The following is a 16,973-nucleotide window of genomic DNA, read 5'->3' on the forward strand; positions in this document are numbered from 1 at the left end:
TGGTTCTTTTTGTTAAAATTTATCGATGTCAGTTGTGTCAACTTCCGTTCTGGCAGTCCAATTCTTGTTACCATTAATGTATATGCTTTTGTAGTCAAAATTCCTTTGTTCTGCTACACTACCGAGTGCAACTTTTATTTAGCACTTTATTAGTCTTTTTTATAATTGTTTATCTTGACCATTTTTTGTGAACTCTTGGCATCTTGAGGGCAGTGACAGTGTCTAGAACAGTAACTATGTTAACAAGAATACAAATATTTCTTGAATTAGTGAATTAATAAAATATTTTATACATCTCTCACTTAATAATGGTAAACACAGTTAATACATATTAAGTGGCTAAGCATTTTGCAAAGTATTTTTATATTCTTAGTTTATCACAACTCCTGGAACAATATTTGACATCAAATAATCAATGGTTCTATTTATGAAGAAATATCTAATTTTTCCTTATAACAATTACTAAACATGAATTTCTAGTCCCAAATTTGTTACATATTTCTCTACATTTCTTTAGTTTAATAGGTATTTAGTTTGAAATTATATCCGATAAAATTCTCCATGAGAAAAGGGACTCAAATGTTTATTTTAAGCAATAATGATACTCACTTATAATACTATTTTTCAACTTATGAACAACCAAAATTTATTTAAAAACTTGGAGGGGGCCGGGTGCGGTGACTCACACCTGTAATCCCAGCAGTTTGGGGTCAGAAGATTGACACCAACCTGGCCAACACAGTGTAACCCCGTCTCTACCAAAAATACTACACACACACACACACACACACATAGCCAGGCATGGTGGTGCACGCCTGTAATCCAGCTACTCAGGAGGCTAAAGAACGAGAATTGCTTGAACCTAGGAGGCAGAGGTTTCAGTGAGCTGAGATTGCACCACTGCACTCCAGCCTGGGCAACAGAGCGAGACTCCACTTCAAAAAAAAAAAAAAAAAAAAAAAAAAAAACTTGCAGGAATTTCCAGCTATTTTGAATTTAATTGAATTTTAGAAAAAGAAAAAAATTAAGGTACAGACTCAAATATATTAAACAGAGCTGCAGATTACTCTTATTTTAACTTACTTTAACTGAATGTAGCTAATATGTTCATCAGAAACACACATATATGAGATCCTTTAAAAATATATTGCTTCCTTATATTTAACTTTTGATGTTCGAAGAATATATACTTAATTTAAATAGCTCATTTGAAGAGGCTTTATGGAACTCACCCTAAAATACAATATGAAATAATTAGCCCATATTTAGTCCTCAATTCTTTATCTGCAATTCTAAAATTCATAAGTTCTGAAAACCAAAAACACTTGTATTAATACAAACTTTATTAACTGATAACTAACTTCCAAACTGATGGGAAGTTATTTAGTCTTTTTTGATCTCGTCTGGAGCAAATATCTCTATGTTTTATTGAAGAAATATTAATATGATAGCTTGATCCTGCTGAGGATGTTGTATTTCATACTGTACAGGTCCTGAATTAACTTTCTCTGATTATAAACAAATTCAGAGTTCTGAAACATACTGAAACAAACATTCAGATTAAACAGCTATTAATCTGAAGCCCCAAGAATATAGAATCATCAGACTATAGTCATTATCAAATATAAAAGTTACACATTTTATCCTACAATATTCATACGAAATAAGATAATTTCCATTTTAAAAAAACAGTAACTGTTGGTCATGTAAGCATCAGCGTTTCATGAAAAACTGAATGTTATAAATGATACAATTCTGAAGAATTGTAACCACAAGTTTGTTAAAGGGTTACAAAGTTTAAAGAAAGCTCTATTTAACAAAGAAGATAAAAGCTTCCTGATAACTTTTATGACCTTCTATCAGTCATATCTACTTTCTGGGCTTATCAGTAAGTAACTGACATAATTGTGTATGCATATCTCTTTGAAATATTTAGTAAGTATCAGTATAAATATGCTTTTTTAAAAAAACTTGCTATTGAAAAGAAATATATAATTTTAAAGAAACAATTCACATGTTCTTTCATTCAAGATATAGCATATAAGTGATGAAATGGTACTTTTCAGGCACAATAAGAATTATATTACTAGAATATATATTTTAAAAATAGAACGCTATTATTTGTAGTTATACTTCTTTAAAATATAAGGTTTTGTAGCCACACTTTTTACATGCAAAAGAGAACCATATTTAAAATAAATGGGAAACTCTCTAGGTGAACATGTTAAGTTCCGCATTCATTAGATAAGACGAACATGAACTGACTATTTAGCTAATAGTTCTGACTAACACCTTGGGTATTATACAAGGTTCACAAAACTATTAATGGAAAACTCACAGCTCTATGCCTTCTATTTAGCAAACTCCTATCTCTTTACTATAAATTACTAACTCTAGCATAATTGCAAATCTAAATAAATTCCCTGGTGATTACAGATTACAGTCACAAATTCAAAAAGCTACAACACAATGTACTTTCTCCAGGAAAATTAATTATTTCAATTCTAGGCAGCTCAATAGTCAGGATTCAGCCACCAGCTGGCTAATATGTACAGTCTGAGCATATACCAGCAGGCTTCTGCATTAGTAACAGCAAGATTCCATTTCACAAAAGAATACTGCAAATGCTATGTATAAATGATTTGCTCTCAAAGAGTCCTTAAGGCATAAGTGTTTTATCCCCTTAAATGCTCAGGCTAACTTACTCCACATGATGTCATCAGGATTAATTTTGAGCAAAGCAAACAAAAGGTGTAATACAGATCTCCATGGTATAACCAGAAACAGGAATCCTAAAGTTTAGAATTTATTGATTTTAGGGTCACAATAAATGTATTTACTAATCAAAGGGTCAAGTGGCCTCATTTCATATTTCTAAAAACTGATGTTTAGAGAGGTTATGTGATTTTCCCAGACTTCAGTCACTGGACAGCAGGTGCTACAATATAACCTAAAGCATCTAGCTGAGATCAGTCCCCTTTGACAAGATAAGAGGAACTGATCCCCAGAAATGTGCTGCTTCATTAAAATTTACCAAAACATACAATGACTTCCTGTGATTTGAGCATGGATTAAAATTATTTAATAGATGAATTTTATAATAAGCAAATTGGTTTATCAATAAAATTGTTTTAAATTAATGGGAAGAGTTAATGGATAGATATATAGATAGATAATTAACTTAATGAAAGATATACAGTAAAATGTTAATGGTAAATTTAGGCAGTGGGTTTAGAGGTACTCAGTGCAAAATTCTTTCAATGTTTTTGTATGTTTGAACATTTTTTTGAGAAAATATTGGGGAAAAATGAAAAGGTAATGGGCATCATGTCTGCAACTTATTCTTAAAAGCTTCAGAAAAAAAGCAAAGGCAATAAAATGTTAACTATTAGGGAATCTAGGTGAAGGGTATAAAGGAGCTCCTTGTACTCTTTTTCGAACTTTCTGTAAATTTAAAACTATTTCAAAATGAAAATTAACAAGAGGGAACAAACCACTTGGCAGAAGTTTGTATTTTATGGGTCTTGATTTTACATGGGAACTATATTCTTAATGTCTTCCTGAGGTATATCCACCACACCGTAACCCCCTGTAGCACTCTTCCCCCTAAACAGGTACAGAAAGCTTCTGGTTATTAAATCACAAACAAGGCAAAATAAGAATGAAAAACAACCTTCAAAAACTATGATGGGAAGTGATGTTGTTTGGATACTTGTCCCCACCCAAATCTCATGTTGAAATATAGTCTCCAATGTTGGAGGTGGGGCCTGGTGTTTGGGTCATGGGGGCAGGTCCCTAGTGGTTTGGTGTTGCCCGCATGATAGTGAGTTCTCATCAAATCTGGTCATTTAAAAGTGTGCGGCATTGCTCTGGCCATGTGATATGCCTGCTCCACCATGACTGTAAGATTCCTGAGGTCTCTACAGAAGCCAAAGCAGATGCCAGCACCGTGCTTCCTGTAAAGCCTGTAGAACTGTGAGTCAATTAAATCTCTTTTCTTTATAAATTACCCAGTCTTAGGCATTTCTTCATAGCTATGCAAGAATAGCCTAATACAGGAGGGTAGGTTTATATAAGCAAAATCTATCAATTAGGGCAAATTTTTTAATGGAATGTGGTAAAGTAAATGTAAATAAAGTAAATAATTAAATACTCATACATACACACACAACCTCAATAGTCACTCTTGTTTTATAAGCTGCCATACATTTGTTGTTTTTTTTTTTGTTGTTGTTTGTTTGCTTGTTTTCAAATTTTATTTGGAGATGGAGAATTGAAATTTCCCTTAATGCAAATTTGTAATTATTTTAAACACACACACACACACACACACACTTCAAGTAGCCTCTTAATACACATAACTAAAGCAAATATTCTTTTCTGAAACCTACAGACTGAAAACTAAGAAGTGGTCAGTGACTCTGTGCCATAATATGAAACAATCTCTAGGCTGTAGTTGGAGACCCACCTTCTTCATCTCAATTTTCTGGAGGTGTTAGGGACAGCTGCCTCTTTCCTGTCTCATTGACTTTAGGGAGGGGTTCTGAAATCCCAGTATGGGAGGGACGCTAAAAGGAGGTCACTTATGGAAAGCCATACTCCTTTCAGATTATGGTGGACTATAGGCTGGAGGGAGCTCCTGGTAGAAAAACTTCTAACAAGAGTTCATTAATTCTTACCTTGCACCAATTTTAAATTTCAAAATGCATTCTGTGTTCCCTGAACTCCTAATCAGCTGTGTAAAGTATTTAAAGCTTGGACTTAGCTGTTTGAAGCACATCTGAGTTTGTGTCCACTCTGAGGTTAAAGAGCCCTAGAAAGCCTTTCAGCCTGAGGTTACTTCCTTGGGCTTGAGGCAACAAGAGGCTTGCAAGACAGTCAAGCCGAGTACTGAGAGCAGGACTCCATGGAATTTTTGCTTAAAAGTCTTCCCATGAACCTGAAGAAAGGAGCATCTTGTGGTCAGAGAGCAAGGCGAAGGTGCCCCCCTGTGTGCAGGACAGGTCTGGGACACCTGGTACACTGTGCAAGCAACAGTGTGAACCATGACAATCACGTTTGGGCCAAGCTAACAATTGACGTGATTTCCTACCAAAAATATGAAACTATGAGTTTGTCTTTTTAATCCTTCAATTAAATAAACATATAAAAGCTAGAAGAAGTTTCAGAACTGATCCAGAGAACTACCTCATTTTACACATGGTAATTGTGGGTAACATGCTTATAGTGTACATGTGCCTGGCATTGCTCTATGCACTTTACAGACATTAACTCTCATAACTTGCAACAATCTTATAATAAGTTATATCATATCTCTACTTTATTAGGGGTAATTAACATCCCTAAATAAAAATATTATATAATAAGTAATATTATATCCTTATTTTACAGATGACAAAAAACTAAGGCCCAGAGAGGATAGTGCCTTGCCCAAAATTGCACATCTCATATGTCGAAGACAAGAAAGTTGTAGTGCAAGTGATTTAAATCACTTATCTAAGTACATGCAACCTCTTAATAGGAATACAGGCTAAAATCCAGGTCCTTAGACTATGAGGCTGATTCTGTCTCAGCTGCCCGATGTAATGCTGATCACATAATGAAAAACAAATTAGATAACATTACATATCCAAACCCTGAAACATTTCACCATGAAACATATACGCTACCATATGTCTATTTCACGGAATCCCCAATAACCAGGACTAGTAAATTTGGTAAGAATGAAGCTAAGCTGTAACATCAGAGTATAGAAAATTTCAGTGTAATATAGAAATTATGAAACTGGTCTTGTATTGTCCTGGGAATTTCAAAATGTTTTTAGTCTTGCAGCCTGGCAATGACTGTAATTTGATAAAACTGGCAGGTATTGTGTAGGTTGTCTTCCAGGCTTTTTACATACTTCGGGGTTTTACATTTAGGTCTGTAATCTACCTTGAGTTACTTATTGTATATGGTTCAAGGAAGGAGTCCAGTTTCAATCTTCTGCATATGACTAGCCAGTTTTCCCAGTACCATTTTTTGAACAGGAAATACTTTCTCTATTGCTTGTTTTTGTCAGGTTTGTCAAAGAGCAGATAGTTTTGGGTATGTGGTCTTATTTCTAGGTTCTCTGTTCTGTTCCATATGTGTATGCTCATTGCGGCACTACACAACAGCAAAGATATGGAATCAACCTAAATGCCCATCAATGATAGACTGGATAAAGAAAATGTGGTACATATGCACCATGGAATGCTATGCAGCCATAAAAAAGAACGAGATCATGTCCTTTGCAGGGACATGGATGGAGCTGGAGTCCATTATCCTTAGCAAGCTAACACAGGGACAGTAAATCTTCTGTCCTGTAAGTGGAAGTTAAATGATGAGAACACATGGACACATAGAAGGGAGCAACATACACTTGGGCCTTTTGGAGGGTAAAGATCAGGAAGGAGAGGATCAGGAAAAATAACTAATGGGTACCAGGCTTAATAGCTGGGTGATATAATCGGTACAACAAACTCCAATGACACAAGTTTATCTACGTAACAAACCTGCACATGTATCCTTGAACTTAAAAGTTAAAAAAAAGAAACTGACAGTAAAAAACAAGGAAAACTAAAGACAGAAATATTCATCCTACATAGTGCCTGCTCTAAGATTCTGGTGCAGTAGCAAGAGGCACTCCTTATTTTCCTACAACAAATAACATAGTTAGCCATATCTTCATTTTAAAATGAGCTGTTGATAAAGTTTAAGCCTAGTATTGTGTATTAGCGGACATTTACTCTCCACTGAATGCCCAGTGCCTGTCCTAAATTTACTTCTGTCCTCCAATTTAGAGAAATAAAAAAATAATTTAGAAGTGCCCCCTCAAAAGTCTCCTAAGGTAATGGATGCACGTCTGTTTCTAAATTCAAGGCCTTCAAAATTTCCTTTAAGATTAATTACTGAAGAAGACTAAAATTATTAAGGTATGAAAATGCCAGAAGTAAAAGCCAAAATCAAAGTTTACTTTATTATTAGGTTTCTAAGAGGGCAAACAATTCTCAAACATCTCAGCACTTAGTGATGTCATGCCAGCATTTAAAACACTGTTGATCTACTGAAATGGTAGGTCAAAATGAAAAGACTTTATCTAGCTGAATGCTGAGAAAATTCTGAGAAATTCCAATATTAACTGTCATTATAGAACTTCAAAGTTGTGCGTGTGTGTGTGTGTTTTAACACACATCAGGTAGAAAGAAGAAACATGAATAACCCAAACTTTTCTGTAAACCTTTAACCTTCCTGAGAAGAAGAGATTGTTTTTCATTAGAGGAGAAAAACTGAAAAGCAATTGCCATTTTCTGTTCCTGATTTGATTTTGAGCACCCCTAAAAATACTAAAATACTACAAAGTACTACTGAAAAATTACATCATATACTGATTGTCACAACAAGAAAATGTTTTCCTAGCAGTATGAACCAGCATTTGGATGCTAAACCCTGAGTTAAACAATATTTTCATAAATTTTTAAAGATGTATTTAATCAAATGACTTGTTAAAGAAATATGTTGGATTTGAAAGTTCGTGAGGTGGCCGGGTGCAGGGGCTCACGCTTGTAATTCCAGCAATGTGGGAGGCCAAAGTGGGCAGATTCCTTGAGTCCAGGAGTTTGAGACCAGTCTGGGCAATGTGGTGAAACCCAGTATCCACAAAAAAAAAAAAAAAAAAAATACAAAAAGTATCTGAACATGGTGGCGCATGCCTGTAGGCCCAGTTACTTTGGAGACTAAGGTTAGAGGATTGTTTGAACCTAGGAGGTGGAGGCTGCAGTAAGCTGAGATCGCACTACTGCACTCCAGCCTGGGCAACAGAGAGAGACCCTGTCTCAAATAAATAAACGAACAAACAAACAAATGAAAGAAAGAAAGAAAAAAAGGAAAAACAACTTTCAGAAGAGAACATGCTTTATACTTTAGAATAACCATTTTCAAGCTTTTTGATTATTGGATCTCTTTATACTCTTAAAAATTATCAAGGATCCCAAGAGCTTTTCTTTATGTGGGCTATATCTATAAAACTACTTATATTAGAAATTACCACAGAGAAGTGTTTAAACAGATGCATACACAGGCACACATTCCATTACCCTTCAGAGCGCTGATGTAGCACACTGCACATTCATGAGAGAACGAGACGGAGAAAAAGCCAGCAATGTCCTAGAATTATTAAAAATACCGCTTTGATCTCACAAAACCCTGAAAATGGTTTCTGGGACTCCCAAAGATACCTGGTGAAGACGGCGCTTTTACAATATAGAGTGGCATTCCCATTTAAAATCACAGCATTAAAAATAAATTTATTAGTCATCCACCTGAAAATATTTTCACCCCCACAGCACACGACCCTCTTTGATCTTTGTTTCTTCGATGCTGTTATCTCAGAATGTTCCATGGGAATAAGTACTTGACTCCTGAGAAGAAAGGGGAGAGACTACTGTTGGTCCACCAATATTCATTACTCCCTTTCCTAATAGAACTTCTGAATTTCACTGAGGCATATGCTTGCTCAGGTGGAAAATACATTTCTCAGACCTATTTCCAACTGTATGCGGCCATGTAGCTAAGATGTAGGTACCTGGAGTATGAACCACTCCTGATTTTACATGTGAAATGAGTAGGAGGTTTTCTCTGGCCCTTTTCTCTCTTTCCACTGGTTGAGGGATAAAGATATCAGAGACCAAATGATTAGGATGTCAAAACTGCCCTATCCGTTCTCACTACGGGGTTTGCTACTTCAGAAGGCACATGAATTTGTTCTCTCTCTCTCTTTTTTTTATTAGTCTGTATATAATATACTTTCTTAGCTTCTAACTACTACAAGAATATTCATAGTATTAAAAAGAGGGGGCCAGGTGCGGTGGTTCACGCATGTAATCCCAGCACTTTGGGAGGCAGAGGCGGGTGGATCACCTGAGGTCAGGAGCTTGAGACCAGCCAGGCCAACACGGTGAAACTCCGTCTCCACAAAAAATATAAAAATCTGCTGGGTGTGGTGGCAGGTGCCTGTACCCAGCTACTCAGGAGGCTGAGTCAGGAGAATCGCTTAAACCTGGGAGGCAGAGGTTACAATGGGCCCATAGCGTGCAACTGCACTCCAGCATGGGCAACAAGAATGAAACTCTGTCTCAAAGAAAAAAAATAATAATAAAAGAGGTATCTTCAATTAGTAAGGCAGATTTATTTGTCATACACACACATGCACACACACGCACACACACACAAACACAATGTGCGTTACTTTTAAAACAAATTCAGAACCAGTAAGAAGGGAAGAGATACAGAAGGTTGACTCTTGGGAGGTAGAATAGGAGACAACTAAATGTTGAGAGATGGTAGCATACATTTGTCACTTAGGTAATGATTACCTGTGTTCTAAAACTCAGCTGAATAACAGCAACACAAACTTTATTTGGAGTCAAGAATACTCTCTCATTCAGTGGGACACTCCTATCAGTTTCTTAAGATTTAGCCATCTCATTTAGCTATCTGGGGTGCCCTTCACTGATCAATAAAGTAAATCACCTGTTAAGGTGAGACTGTGTTAGAGCCTTTTACCTCTGTGTTAAGAATACCCTGATATCTCAGGTTTTATGAGGAAGAACTCTGCATTCTTTTTAGAACATCTACACGGATTCTGAAATACTTTCCAAGGAAAATTGTGCAACTGTCTCTAGGTATAAGCTTGGGGCCTCCTATGGAAAGTGCACTGGCTACCCTTAAGGCTTAACAACAGGTTTCACTTCACTTTTCCTAGCACATTTGACAGTTCACCTGCCTGACAGTCATGGAAATGCAATTCTGTACTAAGGTAAACACAACCTGGTAAGAAGCTACTCCAATCTAGCAGAGGCTGGGAGTTACAGCGGAGATTCCCAAATACCAGCATTCTCAATCCATGTCCAAGTACCCAGTTACTTTACCAAAATAGAAAAAAAAAAAAAAAAAAGATAAAGATAAGGAGTACTTTATCAAGCTAAACATGTTCAATATACAGGTCTGTTCTTTCATCTGAGATTATGCCCCTCCTACAAAATGGGGTTAATAATCTACATTGTAATGATCTCGATCATAGATTATGATCTTTTAATAATCTAGATCATAGATTATGTTCTTCCTGTGAAATGGGGTTAATAATCTACATCATAGCCTTTTAATTTTCTTAACAAAATTTTAAAGAATAGGCGGCACTATGCCATTTTTCAGATTTTGAAATTGACTTAACTTGGTCATTTATATCTGAACATTTGGGTAACACTGTTCCAGAGCATAGAGCTTTTTTTTTCCTTCCAGTTTTTATACCATGACATAGGCTCTCTGTCCTCTTCTACAACTTCAATTTCTAATTAAAAACCTAACCAAACATGGCATCAAGAGGAAGAGTGATCATTAATGTCTGCATAGAAGTTTATTATTGGCAAAAGATTTTCACTTATATGGTTATTTAAAACTAAAAACAAGAAGAAGAGTTCTTCTAAGGGATACTGCTAATTATTTATACCCTTTGTAAAAATTTAATTTTTAAGTTTGTTGTATTCTTGACCACCAGATAATCCAGAAGCTTCTCATGTGAACCATCTCTCTCTGCATACCCAGAGGAACAACTTTAATCTCAGTATAGCATTAAGCTCTTGACGACCCCTGATATCTTATGTAAAAACACCCATTAGGGTGATTTTGGTAATAGTTTCATGATACCATGCCTCTCTTCATGAACTGATATGCCTATTTGCTTCAAAGAGAAAGAAATTATGATATTCAAGAACATCTTTCCCCCCGGCTTCTAGAGAGCAAAAGAGAAGTTAGGAATACAATTGACGCGGCTCTCCACAACAGATATATTTAATATAATTAATTTTCATATTGCTGCCTTACAACTGAGATTTTCTTTTTTTCTTTTGAAACAGGGTCTCACTCTGTTGCCCAGGCTGGAATGCAGCAGCTCAATCTTGGCTCACTGCGATCTCCTCTCTAGCTCAAGCGATCCTCCCACCTCAGCCTCCCTAGTAGCTAAGACTACAGGAGTGCACCACGATGCATAGCTAATTTTTGTATTTTTGTAGAGATGAGTTTTCACCATGTTGCTTAAGCTGGTCTCAAACTCCTGTACTCAAGCGATTCACCTGCCTCGGCCTCCCAAAGTGCTGGGATTAGGGCATGAGCCACAATAGCCAACAGAGATTTTATTTTAGATAATATTAAACATCTGTTGGTTTTGTTAGTAAAATTATTTGTGGTGCTAATTCTAAGTTTATAGAAGTGTTTTTCAGATCTCAATGTTCTTATGTGTTGAAAACCGTAGCAACAATATGAGGAAAGGAAAGTAACTAGCAGATATTGGGCTATTATCAATATAAAATTATACAGCATTCTCTCTGTCTTTGTGAAACGTAGATGCTGAATAATGACATTGATATGAAGCATGACATTCACATGTAGGTTTGAGAATCAGCCTTTGTTTTTTCTACAATGCGTGACCTTTAGTGTCTTGCAAAATGTCTTTTAGAAGTGAATCTTTACAAAGCAGTTATATTTTAGAAATACAATTTAAAAAGCAATTATAATGGCTCAAAATCACTTATTTTCCTCATTCAGAAAGCTCCATACTTTTAATGTGACAAATCATTTTGCTCCTTTAAGTGATGAAAAAAATCTAAAACACTTTTATATTTAATCATACAGTAAGTTATATATTCAGAATAATACATTTTGTAAAAACATGATTTTCATGCTATGCAATAGATGCTGGCTGGAATATTTATTTAAATGCAGATTATTGTTGTAACTTAGAACTCCTCTGACTTGACCATGAATAGGAGATTAAATATGACTTACATTTAATTATAAAGGAAAAATTATATTCCAAGGATAAACTAATTTCAACTCAGATAAATGCTAGCTAACCAAGATTAAAATGGCAATGTTTTGTTTGTTCTCAGGAATAAAATATGCTCAAATGTAAGCACCATAAAGACGCCTATTTTTATGAGTTTTACTTCACAGATGTATCCATAGCACCTGGCATATAATGGGTGCTCAATAAGTAGGTTGTATGAATAAAATGTTATTTAAAAAAAAGAGAGAGACAAATAGTTAATGACAATATTGTGACACCTGTTATGTGTATAATGGAGACTGCATGTGCTCCTTCAGAGTGACAAAAGAATTTTAAATACCAATCTGTAGGTTATATAATGCATGTTACAGACTCAATGTTTGATTCCCCCTATAACTCATATGTAAAATCCTCACCTTCAATGTCATGGTATTCATTGGTAGGGCTTTTGGAAGATGAACACATCATGATCCCTCATGAATGAGATCAGTACCTCATAAAAGAGACCACACGAGAGGTATTTTGCTCTTTCCACCATGTGAGGTCACAGTGAGAACACGGCCCATGAACCAGGAACCAGGCCGTCATAAGACTTTGAATCTGCGGGCACCTTGACCTTGGACTTGCACCAGCCTCCTGAACTGTGAGAGATAAATAACTGTTGCTTACAGGCGACCCAGTCTATGGTACTTTGTTATAGTAGCCTGAAGTGAGTAGGACATACAATGAATGAGAAATAAGCAGAGTACATCTTACTTTTGAATTTTCTACAATATTTTGATAGCCTAAGAAAATGGGCACTTTTTGAAAAGTGCGTTTTTGGGCAAAGCTTTTTAGAGGTCTATGGATAATGGAAAACTGGAAAGCATGTAAGGAGGGAGCCACACACAGTCAGGGGCTCCATCATTTACGTCCAATCTATTACCAACAAAGATGAGAAACGTCTTTGTGAGTCACCATGCTAATCATGGCCATATCTCATAAGTCCTAAACAATTTAAAATTGCCTCTGAAAATCATATGAAATTTAATTGTAGGCTTCAAGCATCTTAATCAAGTCTCCTTTCTCATCTATCCCTCCCAAATTATACTTTAAAATACCAGCAAACTACAAATCACAGAAAGCCCTGTATCTCTGATTGTAATTTCAAGTCTAGTCAGGACAACTTTATAAAATGAAGAAGAATTAACCCTCCTCTCATAGATCACACACATAATTTCTCCCATCTGAAAAAATCTTGTACTACTGCACCTCTTCCTCCTCTTCCTTGTCCTCCTCCTTTTCCTCCTCCGTTTTCTCTTCCTCCTTCTTCTTTTCCTACATTACTGAGCTATTTTTTAAATTTATTTTATTATTTTTTATTGATACATAACAGATGTCAATATTTACAAGGTACATGTAAAAATTTGATACACTATTAGAATAAAATCAGGATAATTGGCATATCCATCCCCTTCAATATTTATCTTTTCTCTATGCTAGGAACATTTGAATTATTTTCTTTCAGCCATTTTGAAATGTACGCTAGAGTAGTATTAACAATAGTGACTCTACTGACATATCAAACACCAGGTCTTATTTCTTATTTCTTCTATCTAACTGTATATTTACACCCATTAATCAACCTTTGTTCAACTCCTTTCTTCCTTTCCTTCCCCACCTCTGATAGCCACAAATCTACACTCCGTCTTCATGAAATCTACTTTTCAGCTCCAACATATAAATGAGAACATACAATATGTTCTGTGCTTGGCTTATTTTAGCTCTAACATATGAATGAGAATGAGAACATATAATATGTTCTGTGCTTGGTTTATTCACTTATTCACTTAATGACCTCAAGTTTCATTAACTTTGCTGTAAATAAGAGGATTTCTAAAGAAAATTTTAAAATTTCTGGAAACAAGTAAAAATGGAAAAACAATACATCAAAATCTATGGGATACAGTAAAAGTAGCACTGAGAGGGAAGTTTATAACAATAAACATATAAATCAAAAAAGTAGAAAGACTTCAAATAAATAACCTAACAATCAACCTCAAGGAACCATTAAAGTCAGAAAAAAAAACAGAAAACTAGGAGAAGGAAAAAAAATAATAAAAGATTAGAGCAGAAATAAATGAAATTGAGACTTAAAAAAACAATGCAGGAGGCCAGGCGCGGTGGCTCAAGCCTGTAATCCCAGCACTTTGGGAGGCCGAGACGGGCGGATCACGAGGTCAGGAGATGAAGACCATCCTGGCTAACATGGTGAAACCCCCGTCTCTACTAAAAAATACAAAAAAACTAGCCGGGCGAGCTGGCAGATGCCTATAGTCCCAGCTACTCGGGAGGCTGAGGCAGGAGAATGGCGTAAACTCAGGGAGGCGCAGCTTGCAGTGAGCTGAGATCCCACCACTGCACTCCAGCCTGGGTGACAGAGCCAGACTCTGTCTCAAAAAAAAAAAAAAAAAAAAAGTAAGAAAAAAATGTAGTTTTTTTGAAAAGATAAACAAAATCAACAAACCTATAGCTAGACTAGGAGAAAAAGACCCAAATAAAATATAAAAAAGGAAAATAAGAGACATAAGAACTGAGATCACAGAAATACAAAGAATCATGAGAGACTATTATGAACAATATATGCCAACAAATTTGAAAACTGAGAAGAAAATGAATAAATTCCTAGACATAAAAATCTACCAAGACTGAATATGAAGAAATAGAAAACATCAACAAACCAATAATGAATAACAAGACTGAAAGGCTAATAAAAGTCTCTCATTGAAGAAAAGCCCAAAAACTGTGCGTTCCCTGCTGATTTCTACCAACATAAAGAGCTAATACCTATTCTACTGAAAGTCTTTTTTTAAAAATTAAAGAGGAGAGAATACTTCCATATTTATTTTATGAAGCCAGCATTACCGATACCAAAACCAGACAAGGACACAACAAAAAAGAAAACTGCATGCCGATATTATTAATGAACATAGAAGTGAAAATCCTCAACAAAACACTAGCAAACCAAATTCAACAACACATTAAAAACATCATTCAGTAGGATCAATTGGGATTTATACCAAGGATGGATCAGCATTTGCAAATCAATTACTATGACACACCACATTAACAGAACCAAGAATGAAAACCATATAATTATTTCAATTGATGCTGAAAAGTATTAGATAAAATTCAAAATGCCTTTGTGATAAAAACCCTCAACAAATTTGATATAGAAGGAACATACCTCAACATAATAAGGGCCTGCTTGACAAACCCACAGCCAACATCATACTGAACGTGAAAAACTTGAAAGCCTTTCCTTCAAGTTCTGGAACAAGACAAGGATGCCCACTTTCACCAGTCTTATTTAACATAAGATTGGAAGTCCTGGCCAGAGCAATTAGGCAAGAGAAAGAAATAAAGGGCATCCAGTTTGAAAAGAAGGAAGTCAAATTAGCCTTGTATGCAAATGATACGACCTTATATTGAGAAAAACCTATAGACTCCATCAAAAAACTGTTAGAATTGATACATTCAGTAAAGTTGCAGGATACAAAATCAACATACAAAAATCAATAACATTTACATATGCCAATAGCAAACAAACTGAAAAAAAAAAATCTATTTTTTAACAGCAATGGTAGAGGTGCCCTTCCCATGAAGTCAATGTATACTTAAGCCATGGTCTTCAACCAAAGAACTAGGAAAAGTCACAGCAGTATGATCACATAGCCATGTGCTTTTGTAAAATTTCCAAAAGTGAGATAATTTATCTGCAGTTACATAAGAATGTTCCCTTTTCCACTCCAACTTCCTCTTACTCACGCTTCCCTTTGTGTCAGATGATTTTAGAGAAGCCATGAGCATTTTTGGAAGGTAAGCCAAAGGGATTTGGCTTGGGAATATTTGTAATTTCGTTTCAGCAAGATATATTTCTGTGGCTCCCCCATAACTTTTGTGTAAAGTTAAGTTATTGCTAGTGTTGTTGGTTTAGGAATCGTTTCCTAGAACACTCATACCCAGTGGACTCATGACCTGAAAAGGACTAGGCTAGAAATCATGGCATCATCACAAAAACAAGTCCCATTGTACCTGGCACCAAAAGTTTATGGGTAGCATTGAGTGAAGAAATGTATTTCAAACACACAGAGTTAAAGTCCATTTGTATAAAAATTATTCAAGCATAAGACATGACACAATTTTTAAGTGCAGGCTTTTGTCCTTAATGAAGTCTAATCCAAAGCAAGTTCTCTCCTGTCCATAATATACTCAATAGTGCAATTTATACAATGATAAATGCAATATACCTTCTTTCTTGATGGAAATCATATGAAATTATATTCAGCAGAATTTGTGTTTTCAAGGCATAAATTTGTACTAGTGCTATTAAAAAATGTGAAGGTCATGGAGTAAAATTTCATGTTTTATTGTACCTCAGGAAATTGTACCTTAGTATGACATTATCAATAAGAAGCTGTAAAGTTGAAAGAAAATTTTCTGAACTATCAGTAATAAAAGGCAAATTTCAATCAACCAAGCTAGAGAAAAGACAATATTTACTGTCCATTTTATGAATAAAAATACTAAAAACCTGTGTCATAGGAAGATACCATCAAAGTAAGCAGCCAAAAACTAAGGACAAAAAGAATTATACAGATGTGTCAGGCAGTTAATAAATAAAAGCTATTCCTCCAAATTGTGTGATCTTTTATTTTTGTTTGATTTCTTATAATTCATTCTTCTAAATATTCACTTAATATAAAATTTTGTATTTTGCATAAAATATAAATTTTTTGTCTTCTTTTAATTAAAAATTGATTCCCTTTTTCTCTCTTTATAAAAGCTTCAGGTCTCACAAAACCTGGATCTAACACTGATCTGTACTCTATGTAAAACTTTCCTAAATTAATGTTATTCAATTTAAATCTTTTCTCTCACCATCACAACAAATCTACACACAACACAACAAATAGAAGAGACAATTGCACTCATGTTGTTTTTCAATCAGGGTAAATAAAAAGGGAAAGAAACATATACAAGCAAAGGTAAGTGAATGGTAAGTCTATGATTCCAAAAATAATAAGAAAGAAAGAAAGAAAGAAAGAAAGAAAGAAAGAAAGAAAGAAAG

The 16,973-nt window shown here is 35.2% G+C and overlaps 1 protein-coding gene across 1 annotated transcript in view; it reads right to left on the minus strand.

The window, feature by feature from the left end:
- Positions 1-8,341: 8,341 nt before the first annotated feature.
- Positions 8,342-16,973, minus strand: part of GPC6 (glypican 6) — a 350,538-nt gene continuing 341,906 nt past the window's right edge. Inside the window, exon 3 of the mRNA XM_026446604.2 lies at positions 8,342-8,441. Within this exon, the coding sequence (XP_026302389.1) occupies positions 8,404-8,441 (38 nt within the window). The 3' untranslated portion in view covers positions 8,342-8,403. The remainder of the gene's footprint in view (positions 8,442-16,973) is intronic.

This window comes from Piliocolobus tephrosceles, chromosome X (genome assembly GCF_002776525.5).
Source record: "Piliocolobus tephrosceles isolate RC106 chromosome X, ASM277652v3, whole genome shotgun sequence".
Classification (NCBI taxonomy): domain Eukaryota; kingdom Metazoa; phylum Chordata; class Mammalia; order Primates; family Cercopithecidae; genus Piliocolobus; species Piliocolobus tephrosceles.